Genomic DNA, 15,658 nt, shown 5'->3' on the forward strand with positions numbered 1-15,658 from the left:
CCGCTTCCAATCACACGATACGTCGTTCTTCCCTTCCAGCCAACTCACCCACCTCGCCAGGTCACTTGGAAGCATCGTTCCTTCCGCCACGCACCGAGCTAGACGCTTACGATAAGAAGCCAGCAATGACACCCAAAACCTGCACTCTTCATCCACCAACAATTTAGACAAGACACTCCTAGCTTCCAGCAGCATACTTTGAGCCTTCCTACTCCTCTCACCTCCACGCCTATCAACTCAGACTACGTGCTCGCCGCATCGTCAGCTTGATATGTATTCGGTTCACCTCAAGGCCTCTTCCCTGTTCACCACGATGCTCGTCACCGGCATCATCCTGATTCCCAGTGCCATCGCAACACCCGCCGCCGTCCAGGACCTTACCGATCTGAGAAGCGTCATCAACTCGGCAGCAAGTGCTATCGGAGATCCGAACAACCCTAATCGAGGCTTTGGCTTCAACCTCTTCGGCGGCAGCGGTCAGATGGGCACTGCAGACCTCGTCAATAACATCACCAACACTATCCTGCGAGGGAAGTTCCAACTAGACACGAACAGGGTACGTCTCTTGACCGCTACCTCCAGCAGTCTGATAACCAGCACTAACAAGCACCAACAATAGACATCATGGCTCCTGCCCAGCAACTCCACCCTCAACGGCACCCTACCCACCTCCAGTGTGCCCACACTCGCAACCCCCACGCTCCCCCTAACAGCCAGCCTCGCCCTGCCAACCAGCATACCCACCACAACACCCACGCTCGACAACCTCACCATCGACCTCACGTCCCCCTACATGGATTACGTGCAATCCATGCCCAACCTAGCCAACAGCCTCATAACCCTCGGCCGGTCCTACCACCGCGAAATGAACAGCCCCGTCAACGAAGCCGTCGCCGGTCTCCAGCAAAGCCTCACAACCTTCCAAACCGCACTGCTCGAAAGCGAGCTCATCAGCGCTCAGGCTGTTATACGCACCATACGTGCCAGTAGTAGCTTGGAGAGTGCGGCGACGGCGTGGAGTCGCTTTCTCAACTTACCGGGTGGGGGTAGTGTCGATGATGAAGCAGGGTCTGCTGCTCCGTCATCCCCATCATTGCAAGGAGTGGGGAGGTCGAGTGTGTTGGGCAGAGCGGAAGCGAAGAGGCCGCCACCTGGGAATGGGAGGTTCTACAGCCATCTTGAGTTGTGGAATCGGTCGGAGCCTAGGCCGAGGGTGTCGACGGAGGGGAAGTTCTCGCCACACGACCTTGTTGTGCAGGCTGAGGAGAAGCGTGTGAGCACTACTGCTGCAGAGAAGGCGAGAGTGGGGAGGCCTTTTGTTGTTTGAGTTGGCTCCTCTTGTTCCTCTACTTTCTTCCTCTCTTCAATGAATCGTAATATGAACAAGCTCTTTCTTCCAAAGCTTCCTCATACGCGCTGAATACGCTCAACATTCCTTTCTCTCTCTCTCTACACCTCACCATACACACGTAAACGCACATTGCAACGTTTGAAAAAAAGATGCTTCGATAATAATAAAGCTAAGCTAAGATGAGTGTGGCGGGGGATATCTTCGAAAGACAGTATGCAACGCAGAGACCAAACAAACGACGAACAACAAGACTGAAAACCAAAAAGAGAGCCAAGCTAAAGCGCCATCCAGCGCTCCACAAGGGCGGGGGATAATAAACAAAGATCCATAACCTCATGACTTGACTGTGACTGTGACTTGTGACTAGAGGAAAAGCCGCCAGGAAACACCAGTCCCCCTACCTCATCCCATCGCTCGTTTCTTTCTTCCTTTCTCTCTTTTCTCTTCGCGTTCTTGAGTCATGATGCCATGTGCGGGTGAACACCGAACCGGACCGGACCGGGCCTATTTCCACAGGTTGCCTGATATAAACGCTTCAGGAAAGAAAGAAGATCTCCATCTCATTACAAATCCTTGCATTGAATCGAAAAGAACCATATTCACATACAGCTAGAGGGGTTTGAATGATCCTCTCTCTGTTTAGACCAAAACCCATTCGCTGCCCCTCTTGATGAATTTATCCAACATCATGGTGACGTCGGTGAGGACGAAGCGGCAGATGTAGAAGCCGAAGAACTCTGCGGCGTGGCGGGTTGATAGCTCGAGACCGACGTGGGTGGGGGAGGAATGCTTGAGACCTGGGTCTTCGACTTGGCGGGCGATTTGGTCTATTGGAAAGGTTAGTACGTAACGTCATGAAGAAAGGATATGTAGGAGTAGAGACGTACCCAATATTTGGACCGCATCGAATAACCTTGCCAAAGAACCCATGTAACCTGCATTAGGTCCCTCAAACACAACACCGGAAATGTCTCGCTTTGCGAAACGGATGCTGGGGAGATTGGTCATGGGAAGGGTGGACATGACCAGAGTGTCCTTGGGCACTTCTGCACTCTTGGCACCACCAGCCATGCCCGCGAGGTTGACGCCCGAATTCTTCGATCGGAGTTTCCGCCACGAAGCAAGGTAGGATTTGCCCTGGGCAACAGCACCCTTGTGTTGGTGATCCACGGACCCATGCCTGCCGGAGCCGTCTGTTGAAGATGCACCTTCGCCGACGGTGGTCGCATCTCTGAACAATGCGGTTACGGATTGTACACCAACCTCGTTGCCTAGTTTCTTTGCTAGTTGGGCTTGCACCTGGTCGAGCACTAGTTCCAAAGCCTGCATCTCTTCTAGGACAGCATCCGCGTCATTTGTGTCCACAGACGCTAACTTCTGGAGGGCTGCTGTGAGCATATCGCAATTGGCGATCTTGTCCTCGATGTTCTTTAGCTTGACGCCCTTTACTCGCCAGACATCGCGGGGAATAAAGAGTTTAGTTGAAAGATAGCCACCGCGGGGATGCGCAATAGTTTGGTAGAAGCATCGCATTAACCAGAACGGTCTCAAGAGGTACGAATCCGGACATGGCTCCAGAGGGATGGGGGCGTTCGTGATGGCTGGGCTTGGCGAACCCGGCGAAAACGGCGAGTGGATATCACTCTCGAACAAGTGCATCCCTCCACTCGGTAGACCGTCGACGTTGAATGTCGGAACGCTTGGCGTTGGCATTGCCAGGCTGACATTGCTGGGTTTCCTGCCCGTAATGGAAAATGTCGTGCTCAGTGGCGTTCCTATAGATGCATCTGAGCCATCTGGGCTGGATATTGACAAGTTGCGCTGTTTCAGACTAAGGGAGGACTTGTTCTTCCTGATTCCCATCGCTGAGGTTTTTCCGGTCTTTGGCGAGCCTGGTACAAGACCAGCTTCGTTGGAAACAGCATGGCCAAGGGCGGGCGTCGCGGGCGAAACCGTGGCAGCAGTGTCTGCGGGACTGTAAAGGGCGGGCTGAGGTGATGGAGCTCGAAGACCAGATTGTTGGGACGCTTGCGGCAGAGCGGGAAGCTTGAACGCGGAGTCTAGGGTAGGCTTGGTGGTGCTGAATGTTGGTGCCGCAGACTTGGGTTGGACGGGGAGGTCGGTAGGCGCATCCTTAGCTGGCACCGGAGGCTTCTCCGTGTGAGGTGCAGGCGGGACAGGCGGTACAGAAGTCTCTATTTTCAAAGACTTTGCATTTTGTCCCGATAACCTGCGGCTTCGTACTGAGGCTGCGTCCTTGGTTGCAGTAGTGGGGCGTGGTGTGGTTTCTGCGGTGTCGATCGTTTGCGATGCTTGTGACTCGGGAACAGTAGGCAGCGCAGGCAGAGCGCCAGATGGAGCAGGCACCGCGGGCGGGGAATGAGCGGGTGGTTGCTTGGATGTCGGGTGCATCAACTCTGCAACGGTCGAGAGTGACGTGCCACCCGTCGTTCTGTGTGACGACACGGAGCTGTTGTACGCGCTTCCAGAAAAGCCACTCGAGTCTGACTGCCGCGGTAACGACGACTTTGTCTGCAGATCGAAATCAAACCCATCCAGCATGTACTCTCGCGTCATCTCGTCTAGTAACCGCTCTTCCTCTTCCGCCTCATCGTTGAACCTGATCTCGGCGCTTTCGCGCACATGCGGAAGTCCCTCGCCCCGAAGCTGCGTCTCTTTGTAACGATACTTGGCCGCAGCGATGGCCTCTTCGCGTTCCGCCTCCCGCACGCGCTCCTTGGCTAGTTCCACGTTACGCAACTTGGTCGCTATTAAATCGCCAGGTGTAGAAATGTCGTCATCATAAGGTTCGTATCCGTCGTCGTACGCAGCTTCGACGGCTGCATCAAGCGCCGCATCGAATTCTGCCTCGGTTCCTCCGCTGTTGTTTCGTAAATGTTTTCGGCGCACTCCCCCAGGAGACATGGAGTGAACCGAGGAAGAACACGAGGATCCACCAGACTCATCAATAGTGTCAAGCCACGATGTTGACTCATTGCTATGAACTCGCTGGTGATTTGACTTGACGGGCTGCTGTGGTCGTAATAAGCGGCCATACTCTTCGGGCTCAGACTCTTTACCGCCAAGGAGGGGAGATTTGGATCGCTTTGGAGAAAGCGGCGGGGGCATATACACGCGGTCCATTAACGATTCGGCAGTCGAAGATCGAACAGATGTTGTGGAGGGTGCAATTCGCCCAGGCGGGGGCTGTAGGTTGAATTGCGGGTTCTGCATGCCTCTTTGCACATCGCGGATGGCGGTGGAAATGACCGACTCACGGGGGCCGTCGGAGCCCTTACGGAGAGGCAGCTGTTGGTTGGGCGGCGGTGTAGGCTCGCCGGCTGGAGGGGTATCATATATAGAACGATCGTTAACTATGCGAGATACTGTGGCAGTTTCAATAACTGCAGGTGGTTCATCGTCGTCAAGGAGCAGCATTGAGCGGTGTTCGTCCAGCGATTCCCCGCTCATAGGGCGTGCTGGTAGTGATTTGCCGCTGTGGTTAGTGTAGCCGGGATCTAGCCGTCGCAGCTCTTCTATGCGGTTGGTATATGTTACTCGCTACTGGGGTTAGTAAATAATCTTTACCAATAGAGTATCCAGTGACTTACAATGGCATCCAGCTTCCGCCGGTCCTCTTCCTGCGAGCTGCGGATCATGACCTGCTGGAGGAGCTTGCAGGCATCCTCGTACGCCTCCATGGCGCCCTCGAAGTTTTGGGCATTGTCGAGCAGGACAGCGGTATTCGCCTTTTGGAGGGCACGCGACAGCATCGTCTTCTTGTCCTTCTCTCTCCGCTCGCGTGTGCGGGGAGGAGTGCCCTGGTAGTTGTCGTCTAGCCTAGCGCTGGCGTTGCTCTCGTTGCGATGGTGATCCCTGCTGGGGCTGCGGACATGGGCTCTGCTCCCGGACCGGAACTGTTCTCTGCTCTGACTCCTGGAGTGGTCCCGTGAGGCGGCTTGTCTGTGACCCGCACTCGGTGGGGGCTTTTGGACGGGATCCCTAGTTGCTGCAACGGAGGGTCTGCGTGCTGTAGAGGGCCGAGCTGCGCCCGAAGTGGAGTCGTGCCTTGGGTCAGCCTCCTGAAGAACAGCAGGCGACCCGAGGGGCGACTTGCCCAGCACCTTTTCGGCCTTGGTGGTGCGAGACGGAGGTCTTTGGGAAGGCGGAGGCTGCGTGGGCTTGGAGTTGAAGTAGTCGCGCTGCTGGAGGCCGGAGAGCAGGTTCGGGGTAAAGAGGCTAGATGCCGAGGGCGAGTTGTTGGTGGTCGAGGTGCTCGTGGGGGTGTTGGGGTCGTAGACGGTCGAGGGCAGCAGGATCGGGGGCAGCTGGGGCACCTTGGGGGCGGCTGTCACCGAGGATGGGGGGTCGTATGCGGGAGAGCGTGGGCGGTGTCGGCGGGGGCTCGCGGTGGGCGAGCGAGGGGCAGAATTGGCGATGCGAGCGGGCGAGTCGGGGCCATTGGCGGCAGCGGCAGGCGCAGCGGTGTTGGGCGTGGTGATGCTCAGCTTGCGCGAGAAACTCGGGTGGTGCTGGTGGTGCGGTTGGTCGCTCCTGCTGGCCTGGGTGCCCGGGGCCTGGGACCAGCGGTTCAGATTGGCAGAGGCGGCGGCGGCGGCGGCAATGGCCTCTGCAGCGCCGTTGGCAGCGCTGGAGCGGCGTCGTGAGGTCGTGGCCGGGGGCGGCGTGGCCTGGATGTTCATGTTGTCGGCGTCGACGTCGACGGTTGTCGAGGCTATGGAGCGTGTCTCAGGCCAAGCCAGCGGTTAATGCACGGCGCATGCAGGCATGGTTGCCACAAGCAGGAACGCGCTCAGGCGGGCGGCGGAGGTGCTTGGAGGCGGTGCGGCGGGCGGCGTGCTCGCGAGCGGTGGTGCAATGTGCTGTGTATCTCGAATATGTCGTACTGGAACGAGCAGCGGCCCTGTGGAGAGCACAATGCCGCCAAGTCGCAACCCGCAAAGCCACCCAGGGGTCTTCCAAACCCGGCCTAGCCCACACCGTCGCTACCCCTGTCCTGCCCGGCCGACCCGGCTGCCTCTCTATCGTGCTAGCCAGTGCCCGGACGAACACCAGCACGCAAATCACGCTCACGCTGCCTGGAGCGTCTGCTTAGGGGCCCTACGCGTCCCGCCTCGGCAGCATGTCTCCTGCGCGCGGCCTCGTTGGGCGGCCTGAGGATCCCATTTCCATTACATACTGCGCTCCCAGACACTCCGTTTCAGATGGTCTTCCCAATTGGACCCTGGCCTCTGCTGCAGGAACAGACTAGCTGCTAGGCCCTGTGGCTGCGCTTGATGGATGCCCAGTCTGCGCATGCTCTGCACACCTCCAAAGCACAACACCCGGGTTCCTGACTTGCCGCAGAACTATCAATCTGCTCCATGACCCTCTCATCTATTGCGATCTCAACACCCATCGGCGATCTGTAGTCCCTTCTTCTAGTCTGCCTTAGTCCATATCATGCTTCTTCCCCGTTCCCCGTTCGTCTCCATCCCCATCTCCACTTCCGTTTCCCATTGCAACAAAAACAAACGTCCGATGCTCAATCCCGATGGCGCCTCACAATCCTCCCGAATCCGATGCCGACAATGGCATGTCGTGCAATGGCATTGTTTACTCAACACGTCGTTTGAAAAGTAACCTCTGACTACAGACCCAACCCGTTCGCAATCGCTTGCGCTCATGGCAGCCCGACGCCCGAACATCGCAATTCGCCAATTCGGTCCGTTTGCCACGCGCACCAGAGGCCCATGTCGCCCTCTGCTATCAAACACGGTCCCAGCAGCGCGGTCGTATCGCGTATACGATAATCGACTGATACTGACACATGCCTAAACTTCCAAATCCCGCTCCACTTACGCCATTCCTGACACGAAAAGCATCGCAACAAGCAAGTCTGCATCACCTAACTTCTCAACACGTGGCACATTGCTGGCTTCATGCTTTCTTTTCGCCATTCTTCTCGCTACAGATACCTTCATGTCTGTATTAGGACAGCCCGTCACCCTTCTCGCCTCCCCGCAGCCTTCTATAGGCTGCTTTGCCAGCCTTCATGGTCCGTCCCTGATCATGTCTGCTGTTTGGAATCCGCCATCTCTCGTTTCATGCATTACCGTTATCGCGTCATGGACATTGATCATGCCCAACCCTGCCAAACGCTCAGCTTCGTCAGCACGAGTCACCGTCTCTTCGGTCTTCCACTTCCATGTAGTGAACTTGTAATCCACCTTGGCTATGCGTCTACCATGGCTCTTCATCTTCAGTGCAAATCTGTCATCATGTCCTCTTCAGCTTCGAGGCCGTCGTCCCAAGCTGTGTCCATGGCGTCGCCGTTGTTGGTCTGCCTCTTGTTCAGCCGCTTCTGGTTCTCAATGTACTCCTTGGTGAGCGTCATTCTGTAGTCGGCGTCCTTGACTTGCTCGGCGAGCATATAGGTACGGCGTGTCTGCTCAAACAGCGCTTGTTGTTGCTGCTTCTCGCTCTTGGCCAGAGGTCCTTGCGTCGGGTCCAAGAAGAAACGAAGCACGATCCCCGCATTTGACTTGTCCGTCTCCTCTAGCCGTGCGTTCAAGTGCCCATCCTTGATCAATGTGTCGATGTATCGGGCGATCTCATCCGCCGGTGCCCCTAGATGGTGCGCAATGTTTGAGACTGGGATCGCCGAGTACGTCCGTGAAAGCCGTGAAACGTAAGCCCGTGTCTGGCTGCTGATGAGTTCGTTGACCAGACCAGCGTTGCCGTCCTACACGTCTTGTTAGTGTTCATGAAACGAACGTTGGATGTTTTGCAGTGTATCATGACCATACCTCTGCCCAGACCTCACTACCAGCTTGCACCTGAGCCTTCAGCTTCGACATGTTGTCCAGCTCCTCGTATGCGTCCGCCAGGGCTTCATAGGCTCTCGACGCAGCCTTGACATCCTTGATCGCGCTTCCGTTCGAGGTCCGTGGTGCAGTGCCCACCTGTGCATGTCAGCTGGTTCCAGAATATGCTGCTTACTATGACATACCTTTCCATCTACAAGACAGCTCACCAGCACCCACTTCTTGTACGCCTCTAGCATCAAGCCGTTCGCTGTTTTGGTCGTAGGTATAACCAGCACGTGCTCCAGGAATTGTTTCGCCTTCTTGAATTGCCGAAGGCCCAGATATGCCTGAGCACCCAGAACATAGTACTCTTCCATGTCCGTCAGCGACACCTTGTCTGAATGCCCAGAGTTCTGGTGTATGTATTCCCCGCTGCTCGCGACATCCGCACATGGTACTGAGTATTCGAGGCCGTCACGGACAACGTTGGCAATCTTCTGGGGAATGCTGTGGATATAGTTGTCGAGAATCGGTTCGGCGGCGGCGTACGATCGCGTCTCCATGCAAAGACGTATAAAGGAAAGGTGCACTGAGGTAAAGGTGCCCGTGGATGGATCGAGTCGAGTCATAGCGGACCGCATCGGCGCAATAGCGAGACTCGCCTGTAGTAGTCAGTATCACATACTAGCAAATGTAGTATTATCTCACGTACTGAATCGCATGCCCGCGCAATCGCCTCGGTCTGCTCGACGAGATTTCTCCATTCTTTCCCAACGTATCGAAGTTGTATAGGGTCTGCAGTCTCCAGGAAGAGCACCAGCTGATTCCATAATGTACCACCGGGCTGCAGTGTATCTGGTACGTTTCTCTTCTCGAGGATGACGGTGATGCGGTGGCGGAGAGCAAAGGCGTATGCTATTGAGTTTACGGCGGGATTAAGTATCTGTAAAGTCAGCGGTTTACATGTTATTACTGTCGGCTGTTCTTACCGAAAGAACATCCTGGTTTGTATTTGCGCCCTTGGACCATTGTGACGATGGGATATTGTTCAGTTGCGAGACGAAAGAGCGAGCCTTGGAATCGTATTCGCGCCTCTTTGCAAGATCTGGGCTGTCCGGCTGGAATGACAGTAGTATAGAGGTGAGTTCGGCCGACATTGTCGCGTCGGTGTGGAGGGATGTCGTGGTTTGAGCACGTATGCAAGGCGGAGGCGGCGATGTAGGGTGGGGTATCGTATCGCTTTTGCCTGCGTATTGCCGGTGCAGTATGTTGAGTCGGTTCCAGTAGAGATCCTATCCCAAACGGAGGTATTGGGTTGAAAAGCGAGGACAGAGGTGTGTTGTTGTCGCAACTAAATGTGTTTGTCGAGGCGGACGTGACATAGCTCTCCGCGTCCGCGAGGCACCTACGCACGGACAACGGGCAGTTACCCCACCAGGTGCCACCTTCACTATGGCGGTGCACTAGATGAACTACCGTCATAGTGCAAAATGCAAACTTGACAAAGTCGTAAGATAACGTAGACTTCTAGGAGGTACGTGTTCGGATTTTCCTTGTCTGAGGTGAATGTTTACGCAGGTATTTCAAATCCATTCGTCATTCCCAGTGGTATCATCTATCCAAACCCTCAATAACAAGCCGTCAAAACTCCAAACATCGTACAAACGAGCGCAGAGACAAACCCCATCACCTCTTCTTCACTGCGTCCTCCATGCGCCTGATAAGCGTCTTCAATCCAACGCCCTTCTCACAGTTGTTCTCAAGATACTCTTCCATCTTCTCCCTCACCTCCTTCATACCCTTGAGTACCGGCAATTTGTTCCCCTCTTCGCCGTCAAGGTGCATGAGCGGGTTCAATAGTAAATCAAGGCAGGCATGCCAGATATCCGTCTGCCAATATCTCTTCAAGCTTTCCTTGATCTTGTACGTCTTCGTCGCTCCAGCACCAAGAGTAGCGCTACGCTCCGCAACCGTAGCGATATACTTGCCAAATAAGAGGTTGTGGACAATCCCAGCGAGACCGTGGTAGTCGATCTGGTAGGTCCACGGGCGGAGTTCGCGCATCTCAGCGCAATCAGCTTCGGTGGTCGGCCAGTCTGCGATAAATTGCACATCTGGCTTGAAGGCCTTCATATCAATACCGCGGCCAAAGTCGATGAGTGAGATACCCTTGGCAGACCAGCCGTCACGCCCATCGCGCTTGTACTCTGAATCCCAATGCTCGTCTTTTTGTAACCCATCAAAGCGAACGAGGATGTTGTCGCTTTTGAGGTCACCGTGGATTACACCCTTTGAGTGAAGCGCCTCGACTGTGCGGAACAATTCGACAGTAAAGAACATCGCAAGCTGCTCATCCATGACACCGTTATCTCCCCTTGATAAGTTCACCAGGTCGAGCAGCGTTCCCTGATCTCTGAATTCTTCTACCAAATAGCACTCGTCTTTGAAGACGTGCATCTCGTACGCGTGGATAATCGAATCAGCCGCTCGAGATACGCCCAGTCGTCGCTTGGCTTGTCGCATAATGTAGAATTCCCACGGCGTTGGTGGATCCTCCATCTTGATAGCTTCCAGATTCTTGCGCTTCAAACCGAACTCGCCTTTGCCCATCTGCGAAGGCTTGTTCTCATCGTCGTCCTCGTCGGGGTCCCGGCTCTCAACCAGGTAAACTGGAGCGAAAGCACCTTTCCCAAGCTCGCGTTTGACAGCGTATGTCCGCTGAGTTGTGGGAAACTTCAGGGTGGGACAGACTGCAAGGTTGGCCGTCTTGTCGTTCGCGCCCTTGCCCGATTTCAGAGCCTTGGTGTACTTGCGGATGTCGGCTCCTTTTCCGTAGCTCTCTTCGGTGTCTGCGTAGTAGCCATCGTAGCTATCGAGCGGTGGCTGGATTTCTTGTAGAATGACCTTGCGGATGTTCTCGTCGACCGGATTGCACTGCGCATCCTGAATAATCGGACCGTTTGGCTTTACTGGTTTTGGCGTAACCTCTTTCGCAGCCAATGGCTTCCGTTGCGGTTCGGCGATGGGCTCTTTAGGTACTGGTTTCGATTCTGCCAGGGCGAGCTTCGCAACTTTCCCTGAGCCATCAATAACCTGACTCAAGATATCTGAAAAGGCGCTACCGCAAGTATCATCATCATCGTCGTCGTCTTCAAGGATGTCAGTGGTACCTTTCGATCGTGATGGTGTCTTGGTCGCAGGTGTAAAGTAGTCCTTGTTTGCATAAGCAGTGGCGATGCCCAAGGATGATTCCGTCTTCTCGACAATGGGCGTCATGAACGGCAGGCGGTTGTTAGCAGCCTGGGCTGGGTCTCGGTATGGTTGCATAGCTGGAACGTAGTCCTCCGGTGGAACAGGAACGAAGCGGGTAGGTAGCGATGTGGGTGCTGAGGGCGAGGTCGGAGTGACGACGTCAGAGTCTTGCTGCTGTTCCACGTCGACATCTGCGCGTGTTACCTCGTTAAAAAAATCGTTCTGAGACTGATCAGATTGCTCTGATTCATCATCTGATTCATCCTCTTGGCCATCTTTAGGCACGTGCTTGCTCTCGGTAAAGTCAGACCACGCAGAGGCACTCTTGGTATCTGAAGCGTCGGAATCGCTTTCATCCTCAGCGTCAACATCCAGCACCCTGGTGCCGAGTGTGAAATCCCCGGCTGTTGTCTCATCCCCAAACTCGCTCGTAGCGCCCGATATGCGACCGGTTGCCGTACTTTCGGCACCGCTCGTGTAGTCGTCCTCGTCATCACCGCTGCTTTCATCACCACTCTGATTCTCGGAAGTGTTCTCCTCGGCGTTCTTGAGTGGTTCGTTGAATATGTCGTATATCTCGTCCATTGCTTCCTTGGTATGGAGAGTCATTGTGGTCTCCGGGCCTGTCTTCTTTCGCCGGATCTTAGGCTTCGCTGGAGAATCCAGATTGGCTTGGACTAAGACATGTCAGTATGCAAATGGCATTCTCATATACAATCAAACACTCACTTGTCTGAGTCTCTCCGCGAACTTCTTTGACCTCCATGACCTTGATCTTCCTAGTCCTGTTGGCACGCTCCTCTCGTCTCGCCTTCTTAGCAGCCCGTGCCTTGTCTACATCTGCCTGTGAAGGCGGCGCATTTTCGTCGTTGTTCATATCATCGTCAACACTGCCTTTCAGGGGCACGGTCTTGGGCTTAGGAGGCTGTTCGTAATCCTGTTTGGGCGCCAGAGGCGCGGCCTTTGGCTTTGGTCTTGCGGCAGCTTCTGCCTCCTCGGCTGCTTTCCTTGCCTGCTTCTGCTCCCTGCGCCGGATAGCATCCCAATCGTGGTCCATCCATCCCCTGTATTTAGCTCGAAGTTCTTCAAATGAGTATTCCTCTGACATCGGATCTTCATGGTTAGGGTAAACCTGCTCCAGATCTACAAAGACCACCTCAAGCCTGCCTGTTCTTGGATTTACTGCTTGTTGATGTTCACGCAATGGATGGGGGCTGACATTTTCGTCATTGGGATTTGATTTGGTCTGAATACATGTATGGCAAACGCCCACCAATTAGTCCTGTGATCGTAAATATATGAAGGGGCTGATGTAGGCAGATCAACTCACCTCATCCTTGAAGATTGACATCTTTGGCACGCCCGTGTTCTTCTTTCCGACCTTCAGAGTTTCACCAGCCCAAGGCCGCGCTTCTGTTGCGTTCTCCTTCTTGCGGTCTGCGAGCGATCCAATGCTATCCCATCCTTCCATGCTACCAGTCGAGCCAGGCCTCGCGGCATCGTCACCATCCGAAAAGATGGCAAGCTTAGCTTTGCCGGAGCGAGAAGCGCCTGTAGCGGCTTTTGGCTGACTCTGTGGTTGTGGGCTCGGCGCACTCGGTGATGCATGCGCGAAGGGGTCCATCTTAGCGGCGAGGGCTGGACGGACGGCGGGGAGTGCGGGGCTTGAAGGCTCGGGAACCTCTTGCGGGCGGCTCTCGAGACGGTGCTGGAATTCTCCGTACTTGCGAATCAGGCGCTCGACTGGACGGGCCTCGCGGTCAATGCCCAAGTTGTATATCTCCTCTGCTTGTGTGAAGCGACCCGCGCCTTCTAACCAGGCCGCAAATTCTTCGTAGAATAGCGCAAGGTTCTCGCCGATGTTGTGTCGCGCAAGGTATGCGAACGTCTCGCGCGGCGCATCTGAGAAGAGATGGATGTAGTGCAGCCAGAGCTTGAGGTAGCGGGCGTCGTTCTTGTACTGCGGCGACGATTGGAAGGCTTTGGTTGCGCGCTCGAGCAGAGGGCAGAGTTGCGATTGAGGTGTGTTTTGTGCCGAGGGGTATGAATCGAGCGTCCATTTGACATAGCGGTCGTAAACATCTAACGGGTCGTCCGAGTCGTCAATCGCCATGAGCTCCTTCTCGAACTTGAGGCGGGCCGCGCTGTTCGCATCCTGCATCTGCGAAGGGGACAGCGTCTGACCAGCGCCGGAAGTCAGTGGTGGCGTGTATAGCTGCGCGAGTGCTTTGGCGGAGCGGCCGCTGGGAATGGACTGGATGTTTTCCTTCTGGCCTTCAATCACCTCGAAGTCGGTAACGTCGTCGGAACCCATGGCGCCGATTGGGGGGGTATCACAAAGAAAGAAGAAGAAGAAGAAAAAGGAGGGTATCAGAACTACAGGTACAGTGCCTGCTGTTGGTGTTGCTGCAAGCGGATGTGTATACCAACTCAGGGTACGCGGGGTTTGCATGTGGCATGATACGCTAGAACGCGCTTTGTCCTCTCCTGTCCTGAACGGCATCGTTGCCCCGACAACAATGGGCCGCCACCCACCACGTTGGGCACAATGTTCTATATGAGACGGTTCAACCACAACTAAGTTACTAAGCACTCACAGGCATATATGCTAGCATCGCCTCCTAGAACCTCTCGTCCAAGGCCAGTCCTTCCTTGAGACCGCGAGTTTCTCTACAAGACTACTCCCTCAAGACAAGCTGGAGAGCGATCCGCCTTTCCAAAGCCAAAGTCGTTCTTGCATTGGATAAAACCTCGTCTTTGCTGTACCACAAGTTCCTTCAATGTGCCGGTATACACCACCAAGTTGTCTGGGGCCCAGGCCTACGCACATCCCCGCTTGCCATGGCCGCAATCCTGGAAGAGCGAGCGGATGGAGTTGTTACCAGGATTTTCCTTTTTGTGAAACACCCTGAGGCTTACGTCATGAATCGAGGATAACTGTAAGATAGGCCAAATCTACGGCTACTAGCTGCTCGAGAGCGGTTATACGATATCGTCTCGGTATATCCTGGCGACCAAGAGCTTCGACCCGCTTGTTTGTCTTCTATGGAATACATGCATGTGTATTGAATCAATTGGCATTTCAGGATGTCTTTTCTGAAGACTGCTGACGAAGAGGCATTGAGAACCGTGTTGAGGGTTCCTAGGACTGGTGTTTGGCGCGGCGTTATGGCTGGTTTGAAGAATTATCGGTCTCTCAGCGATGCAGACAGGGCCAGGATTTCGCGCATGGCTATGGAGGTAGCGATCCCCCAGGGCAGAGTCGGTAAGATGTTCTGGCGGATGAGATCTCCTGTCGCCATGTACGGTCCGTACGCCATAACGTTCAGTTTGGCTCATGCCAGAGGCGTGGATGAAACCCGAAGACGGTCCCAGGAGCAAAGAAGAGGGCAGTGAATGAGATGACTGGCGATAACGATGAGTTCTCTGGGGAGGAAACGATGGTAACCTCCTGGAAGAAGTGGAGAATGGGAGGATAGGCAGGATAGGGAAGATGGGGGGGATGTCACACATGCACAGATTTATGCGTTCATGTATATGTCCATATATGTAGCATGTCCATACCAACGGCTATACGATCTGGCGTCCCTCTACCTCAACGACTCAGAACTGCGTCCTGCGTACTTCTCTGCCATGGATTATTTACACATATATCCACTCAGTCTTCACCTCTCGATCACGTCCATCAAGGCTGCCGACGAAGAAACATTAAGAAGCATCTTCACACTTCCCACGTCCGGCCAAAGCTTTCACTACTCCCTGGAGTGCATACGGGATCATCCGAGCGTGAGTAAACAAGACGCGGCTAGAATCCAGAGTATTGCGTCAGACGTGGGGATTCCGAGGGGTAGGCTCAGCGAATTGTTCTGGCGCACGAAGTCTACAGTCGCTATCTATGGTCCGCACGCCGTGACATTGAGGTTGATCGGTACCAAGCTCGCGGAGGACGAAGCCAAGAGCAGGAAGGACAGGAAACGCAAGAGGCTTGCACAGGGTGGTGATGGAGAGCTGGAGGGGGTAATTTCAGAGGACGATGGAGCGTCAGATGAGGTATTCTCCGATGATGAGATGTCACCGCCGTCGCCTAAGCGGAGGAAGACTTGATAGAAGATCAGCGTGCAGGAGGTCAGGTCAAAGAGAGGAAGTTGCGAACGTTATGGTTGTTGTTGTAGTAGTACACTATGAAGATGTGTATCCAAAGGTATAGTGTATGAGTACTCTAGCTGTTCAGCACCGTCGACGAAGC

General features: G+C 54.7%; 5 protein-coding genes across 5 annotated transcripts; 1 reads left to right on the forward strand and 4 right to left on the reverse strand.

Moving 5' to 3' along the window:
• Positions 1 to 313: 313 nt before the first annotated feature.
• J4E93_006209 (uncharacterized protein) lies at positions 314 to 1,327 on the forward strand (the record flags this gene model as incomplete). Its single annotated transcript, XM_049344127.1, has 2 exons — positions 314 to 556; positions 620 to 1,327. 2 exons carry the CDS (start codon positions 314 to 316, stop codon positions 1,325 to 1,327), a joined length of 951 nt encoding a protein of 316 aa, XP_049198562.1.
• A 663-nt stretch (positions 1,328 to 1,990) lies between these two features.
• J4E93_006210 (uncharacterized protein) lies at positions 1,991 to 6,054 on the reverse strand (the record flags this gene model as incomplete). The annotated part of the gene is made up of 3 exons (XM_049344128.1): positions 1,991 to 2,178; positions 2,239 to 4,912; positions 4,963 to 6,054. 3 exons carry the CDS (start codon positions 6,052 to 6,054, stop codon positions 1,991 to 1,993), a joined length of 3,954 nt encoding a protein of 1,317 aa, XP_049198563.1.
• A 1,559-nt stretch (positions 6,055 to 7,613) lies between these two features.
• J4E93_006211 (uncharacterized protein) lies at positions 7,614 to 9,317 on the reverse strand (the record flags this gene model as incomplete). The annotated part of the gene is made up of 5 exons (XM_049344129.1): positions 7,614 to 8,096; positions 8,161 to 8,316; positions 8,364 to 8,822; positions 8,873 to 9,103; positions 9,150 to 9,317. The coding sequence occupies 5 exons, from the start codon at positions 9,315 to 9,317 to the stop codon at positions 7,614 to 7,616; spliced, it is 1,497 nt and encodes a 498-aa protein (XP_049198564.1).
• A 529-nt stretch (positions 9,318 to 9,846) lies between these two features.
• On the reverse strand, positions 9,847 to 12,642 carry J4E93_006212 (uncharacterized protein; the record flags this gene model as incomplete). The annotated part of the gene is made up of 3 exons (XM_049344130.1): positions 9,847 to 12,089; positions 12,142 to 12,476; positions 12,596 to 12,642. The coding sequence occupies 3 exons, from the start codon at positions 12,640 to 12,642 to the stop codon at positions 9,847 to 9,849; spliced, it is 2,625 nt and encodes an 874-aa protein (XP_049198565.1).
• A 91-nt stretch (positions 12,643 to 12,733) lies between these two features.
• On the reverse strand, positions 12,734 to 13,726 carry J4E93_006213 (uncharacterized protein; the record flags this gene model as incomplete). Its single annotated transcript, XM_049344131.1, has 1 exon — positions 12,734 to 13,726. The coding sequence occupies one exon, from the start codon at positions 13,724 to 13,726 to the stop codon at positions 12,734 to 12,736; it is 993 nt and encodes a 330-aa protein (XP_049198566.1).
• Between the last annotated feature and the right edge of the window lie 1,932 nt (positions 13,727 to 15,658).

This window comes from Alternaria ventricosa, assembly GCF_023758065.1.
Source record: "Alternaria ventricosa strain BMP 2768 chromosome Unknown scaffold_10, whole genome shotgun sequence".
Classification (NCBI taxonomy): Eukaryota; Fungi; Ascomycota; class Dothideomycetes; order Pleosporales; family Pleosporaceae; genus Alternaria; species Alternaria ventricosa.